Source organism: Dama dama, chromosome 15 (genome assembly GCF_033118175.1).
Source record: "Dama dama isolate Ldn47 chromosome 15, ASM3311817v1, whole genome shotgun sequence".
Lineage (NCBI taxonomy): Eukaryota > Metazoa > Chordata > Mammalia > Artiodactyla > Cervidae > Dama > Dama dama.
In genome coordinates, this window is record NC_083695.1 from 80,516,046 (window position 1) to 80,522,532 (window position 6,487).

The 6,487-nt window shown below is 39.8% G+C and overlaps 1 protein-coding gene across 1 annotated transcript in view; it reads left to right on the forward strand.

The window, feature by feature from the left end:
* Positions 1–6,096, forward strand: part of TDRD1 (tudor domain containing 1) — a 50,492-nt gene extending 44,396 nt beyond the window's left edge. The window contains exons 25-27 of the mRNA XM_061161345.1: positions 280–326; positions 408–495; positions 5,977–6,096. Of these exons, the coding sequence (XP_061017328.1) occupies positions 280–326; positions 408–495; positions 5,977–6,008 (167 nt within the window). The 3' untranslated portion in view covers positions 6,009–6,096. The remainder of the gene's footprint in view (positions 1–279; positions 327–407; positions 496–5,976) is intronic.
* Positions 6,097–6,487: the final 391 nt, after the last annotated feature.

Consider the following 6,487-nt stretch of genomic DNA (forward strand, 5'->3'; position numbering starts at 1 on the left):
GATGATTAGTCAGGCCTGATCTCCACCAAAAAGAGATACACTGTGCAGGATAGGCAAGACCCAAAACCCTGGACGGGTGAGGGCGCTCATTTGGTAGAACACAGGACACAGTAGTAGGTAGCATTAAAACGCTGATGAGAAGTTTAATCCATCTATTCCTTTGGGGTTGGAAAGGATCTGCCCCGCAGGGTAGGCTTGTGTATGTTCAAACTCCAGGTTTGTTTTTTTTCCTGTTATTTATAGCTAAGAGGTCTAACAGCTTTTTGCATTTGCTTTCAGAAACGGCAAACAGGATGAACTGCTGCTGCATGAAGCTACAGAAACAAGTGGGTAAATTTCCCTAAAGTGAAATTATATTCCCAACATTTTAAGGAATGAAATAACACTATTTTCTTTCTCACCCTCAGGTTGAAAAGCATGAGCAAATTCTTCTCTTCCTTTTAAACAATCCAACCAATCAAAATAAATTTATTGAAATGAAAAAATTGTTAAAAAGTAAGTTAAATTTGATGTTTTTTTCTCTTCCGCAACCCCCAACAGGACATCTCCAGTCGTTTTGTCAGGGCAGAGCACATATTTGGAGGCTGTGCTTTACTCTGTGGTCTGATGATCAGAGGGCTGGCTATAATGATTCTGCCATCTTCCTAGGTTTTGTTTGGTAGCCTCCCTTTGACACTGCTTCTGGAACTGAGTCCAGGGCCATCCTGTCCTTACTGTTGCTTGACATAGAGAAAGCTCTTGATGGTATGTGCAGGGACATGTAAAAATTGTCGTGAGGTCAAGCTTAGCCTGAAATTCTTTTGTGTCTAGGGTGAAATTAATACTTTCTTGTACACACTTCTATGAAGATGGTTAATACTTTTTGTGAAGAAGTTCTGAGGAGTCAAGAAAATGGGCTGCACTGATAGATTTAATTTCAGAACAAAGCATATTCTTCCTTCTTTAGCTCCGGTGACTCTAGTGGTTAAAGATGCTATCAGTGGGTTTTATTTATTTTTTCTTTTTAATTGAAGGATAATTGGTTTACAACATTGTGTTGGTTTGTGCCATACATCAACATGAATCTGCCATCAGTCATAGGTAAACCCATAGTGGGTTTTAAATAGTGGTTCCCTTGCTGCGGCTTCTTATTTTTTCTGCCTGGGATCCTGTGATCTAAGATAACCCTTGGAAAGTGTTTTGTGATCAGTAACCAATTAGGACTTCTGGTCGAAATGAAGTTGTCCTTCTTGCCACTTTGAACTGATAGAATTTCAGCTAAAAGCAAAAGAACTTTGACTTAATTCCTGTACTCTGGCGGGCCCAAGTGACCATTGCAAGTAGCTCCCGAGGTCCTCCTGCTCTCTGGGGCTCTGTGAGTGTAGCAGCTCTTAAGGAAGTACCTACTGGGGTCACATTTATTCTCCATTTGTTAACGCACAGTTGTTTTGTTTCTGTTTCTGAGAAAGTATGACTAAGTTCTAAGCTAACTGTCATTCATGCAGGATCATCAGTTTTGATTCTCATGATTTATTTTGAGATGATTTATTTACTTCAGAAGTTTTGGGTTACTTTTAAAATAAATGCTAACTTGCAATTCCAACTTTCAATCCTTTCTAATACGTTGTTTTTATACTGACAGCTGTTTTGTGTTCAGTTCAGTTCAGTCGCTCAGTCATGTCCGACTCTTTTTGACCCCATGAATTGCAGCATGCCAGGCCTCCCTGTCCATCACCAACTCCCAGAGTTTACTCAAACTCATGTCCATCAAGTCAGTGACGCCATCCAGCCATCTCATCCTCTGTCGTCCCCTTCTCCTCCTGCCCCCAATCCCTCCTAGCATCAGGGTCTTTTCCAATGAGTCAACTCTTGGCATGAGGTGGCCAAAGTATTGGAGTTTCAGCCTCAGCATCAGTCCTTCCAATGAACACCCAGGATTGCTGTTCTGTGTACTTGAGTTTAAAATCTGAAATTTGATGATACTTTAAATTTCATAGATTAGGGAATATACAATGACATGAACTTCTGGCATTTAGTCCTAGCGCCAAGTCATCATATTTTTAATCAAGTTGATTAACTTGTATGTGCTTTTATCTTTTTATCTGTGAAATAAGTTCTTTTTTCCCCATAGGAGTATTGAGTGTTGCATATACAATCTCAGATGAAACCAGTGTTTTCTGTTTCGAAATATATTGAAGACATTATGTTAAAAAACAACAACAACACTTCACTTCGTTTAAAGCATAGTGGTTGAACTGGTTTCTCCTTTACTGTAGTAGTAAACACACATTTTTGACTACCTTCGAATACTGTGCCATGCCCTGAATTTGAGTAGTGCATTAGTTAAAAATCACTTTTACATCACTTTTACACTTTTACACTTTTACACTTTTACATTTAATTTTCACAATATCTGGAAGATTAAAAGAAAGTAAGCCTCATTTTGTAGATGAGGAAGTGAAAGCTCCAGGAGGTTAAATGGGTGCCCCGAAACCACACACACAGACAGGAAAGGAGGTCTTCTGACTCGCAGCCGAGTTCTCCGTGCTGCTCTTTGTTACTCACCTGTAGCTGTGCTGCAGGGTCATTTAGATTAGATCAGCTCTGAAGGGCACGAAACTACAAGGTTATGGGATGAGGAAAATTACCATACATGGCTCCTTAAGCATCCTTCATTGTCGTGAAAGTATAGTTGAATGATTCTTTAAATTATTTTTCCTAGAGATGGAGAAAATGTGCTTAGTTTCATTGTTTCATCATTTCTGGAGAAATGTTTAATTTGTTAGTAGTTCAGTTCAGTCACTCAGTCGTGTCTTGATTCTTTGAGACCCCATGGACTACAGCACCCCAGGCTCCCCTGTCCATCATCAACTCCCACAGCTTGCTCATGTCCATTGAGCTGGTGATGCCATCCAACCATCTCATCCTCTATCATCCCCTTCTCCTCCTGCCTTTAGTCTTTCTCAGCATCTGGGTCTTTCCCAAGGAGTCCGTTCTATTCATCAGGTGGCCAAAGTATTGGAGTTTCAGCTTCAGCCTCAGTCCTTCCAGTGAATATTCAGGACTGATTTCCTTTAGGATGGACTGGTTGGATCTCCTTGCTATCCAAGGGACTCTTCAAGAGTCTTCTCCAACACCACAGTTCAAAAGCATCAATTCTTTGGTGGTCAGCTTTCTTTATGGTCCAGCTCTCACATCCATACATGACTACTGGAAAAACCATAGCTTTGACTAGACGGACCTTTGTTGGCAAAGTGATGTCTCTGCTTTTTAATATGCTGTATAGGTTGGTCATAGCTTTTCTTCCAAGGAGTAAACATCTTTTAATTTCATGGCTGCAGTCACCATCTGCAGTGATTTTGGAGCCCCCCAAAATAAAATCTGTCACTATGTCCATTGTTTCATCATCTATTTGCCAGGAAGTGATGGGACCAGATGCCATGATCTTCATTTCATGAATGCTGAGTTTTAAGCCAGCCTTTTCACTCTCCTCTTTCACTTTTCATCAAGAGGCTCTGTAGTTCCTCTTTGCTTTCTGCCACAAGGGTCACCGCATATTTGAGGTTATTGATATTTCTCCCTGCAGTCTTGATTCCAGCTTGTGCTTCATCCAGCCCAGCATTTTGCATGGTGTAGTCTGCATATAAGTTAAATAGGGTGACATTATACAGCTTTGATGTATTCCTTTCCTGATTTGGAACCAGTCCATTGTTCCATGTCTGGTTCTAACTGTTGCTTCTTGCCCTGCATACGGGTTTCTCAGGAGCCAGGTAAAGTTGTCTGGTATTCCTACCTCTTGAAGAATTTTCTGTGGTTTGTTGTGATCCACACAGTCAAAGGCTTTGGTGTAGTCAATAAAGCAGAATTAGATGTTTTACTAGAAATCCCTTGCTTTTTTTTATTATCCAGCAGATGTTGGCAATTTGATCTCTGGTTCCTCTGCCTTTTCTAAACCCAGCTTGAACATCTGGAACTTCACAGTTCATGTACTGCTGAAGCCTGCCTCGCTTGGAGAATTTTGAGCATTACTTTGCTAGCATGTGAGATGAGTGCAATTGTGTGGTAGTTTGAGCATTCTTTGGGATAGCCTTTCTTTGGGATTGGAATGAAAACTGACCTTTTCCAATCCTGTGGCCACTGCTGAGTTTTCCAAATTTGCTGGCATATTGAGTGCAGCACTTTCACAGCATCATCTTTTAGGATTTTCAATAGCTCATCTGGAATTCCATCACCTCCACTAGCTTTGTTCTTAGTGATGCTTCCTAAGCATCACTTGAATTCACATTCCAGGATGGATGTCTGGCTCTAGGTGAGTGATCACATCATTGTGGTTATCTTCGTCATAATCTTTTCTGTATAGTTCTTCTGTGTATTCTTGCCACCTCTTAATATCTTCTGCTTCTGTTAGGTCCATACCATTTCTGTCCTTTATTGTGCCCATCTTTGCATGAAATGTTCCCTTGGTATATTAATTTTCTTGAAGAGATCTCTGGTCTTTCTCATTCTGTTGTTTTCCTCTATTTCTTTGCATTAATCACTGAAGAAGGCTTTTTTATCTCTCCTTGCTATTCTTTGGAACTCTGCATTCAGATGGGTTTATCTATCCTTTTCTCCTTTCCCTTTAGCTTCTCTTCTTTTCTCAGCTATTTGTAAGGCCTTCTCAGACACCCATTTTGCCTTTTTGCATTTCTTTTTCTTGGGGATGGTCTTGATCACTGTGCTTCCTATACAGTGTCATGAACCTCCATCCATAGTTCTTCAGGCACTCTGTCTATCAGATCTAATCCCTTGAACTTATTTGTCACTTCCACTGTATAATCGTAAGGGATTTGATTTAGGTCATACCTGAATGGTCTGTCTAGTGGTTTCCCTACTTTCTTCAATTTAAGCCTGAATTTTGCAGTAAGGAAAAGGGAGAAGGGAATGGCAAACCACTTCAATATTCTTGCCTTGAGAATCCCCTGAACAGTATGAAAAAGCAAAAAGATATGACATTGAAAGATGAACTCCCCAGGTTGGTAGGTGCCCAATATCATACTGGAGAAGAAGGGAGAAATAACTCCAGAAAGAATGAAGAGATGGAGCCAAAATGAAAACAACACCCAGTTACGGATGTGACTGGTGATGAAAGTAAAGTCCGATACTGTAAAGAACAATATTGCATAGGAACCTGGAATGTTAGGCCCATGAATTAAGGTAAATTGGAAGTGGTCAGACAGGAGATAGCAAGAGTGAACATCAACATTTTAGGAATCAATGAACATTTAAAATGGACTGGAATGGGCAAATTTAATCCAGATATCCACTACTGTGGGCAAGAATCCCTTAGAAGAATTGATTATATTCTTTGTAGCTGAAGATGGAGAAGCTGTATACAGTCAGCAAAAACAAGGAGCTGACTGTGGCTCAGATCATGAACTCCTGATTGCAAAAATTTGTTAGTAGCTTAATTGTAAAATTGCTGAACTAAGAGTGATACACTTATGAAAACATAAAACTCTGGTCCTGAGTTGAGAAGATTCTCCTGAAGGAGAATGGCAACTCACCAGTATTCTAGCTTGGAAAATCCCATGGACAGAGGAGCCTGGTGTGCTAGAGCCCACGGGGTCACAAAGAGTCAAACATGACTGAGCATGCATTCATATGTCATATATATATAATTGTAAAATTGCTGAACTAGGAATGGTGTGGTTATGAGAACATAAAACTCTTATCTCTTCATCAAAGAGATAAGTATTTCAACATACAGGTTAGTATAAAATATTTTTTATATTTGGAGGGGAGCATATCTGAAGGGGAGTACAAACAGCTATACTTAACATAAAGCCCTGTTATTGCAGTGGTGAATTTTTTTAACTGGCAGATCTGACTTAAAGAAATGTGGAATTTCAGATTAAAAGTGAGTATTTTGTTTTCTTGTACTTGAGATAGAAATTAAGAATCACAGTGACTGGGTTTTTATATGAGGCATACTGAGAATTGATTTTTGTCTTACAGAAACAGCCTCTCTTGAAGATCAACTCTTATGAGACTGGAAACAGAGAAGGCTAAATTTAGGAGAGAAAGTACCGCATCTTGTGTTTTTGTTTATTGGAAACTTTTTCTTTAATGACCTTTTATGTCTGCATTTTTGTTTGCTTACCATTCTTCTGTCTAGGTTGGGTAGGTGTTTTTTTTTTCCCCCTCTAAATGCATCCTCTCAGTAAGTCTCACATGAAAGTACATGGGAGCATCAGGAAGGGATACATAAGGGATACTGTCTAGTCTGCATAGAGCTTTTTATTACTTAAAGGTGCTGAAGAAAATATGGCTCCAGGTTAATACTGCATCATTTGAGTTGTTGGACACACAAGTTTTATTTTTTGGACTTCTCTCTGTATGTTTGATGTGTTTCATAATAAAATACACCCTGCCCTCCCTGTCACAGCCTGCCTCTTCCACATAATACAAGTTCTCTGGTTTGTTGTTGCTCAGGCCCCTGCCCTTCTTTTCCTGTCCACTCTGAGGT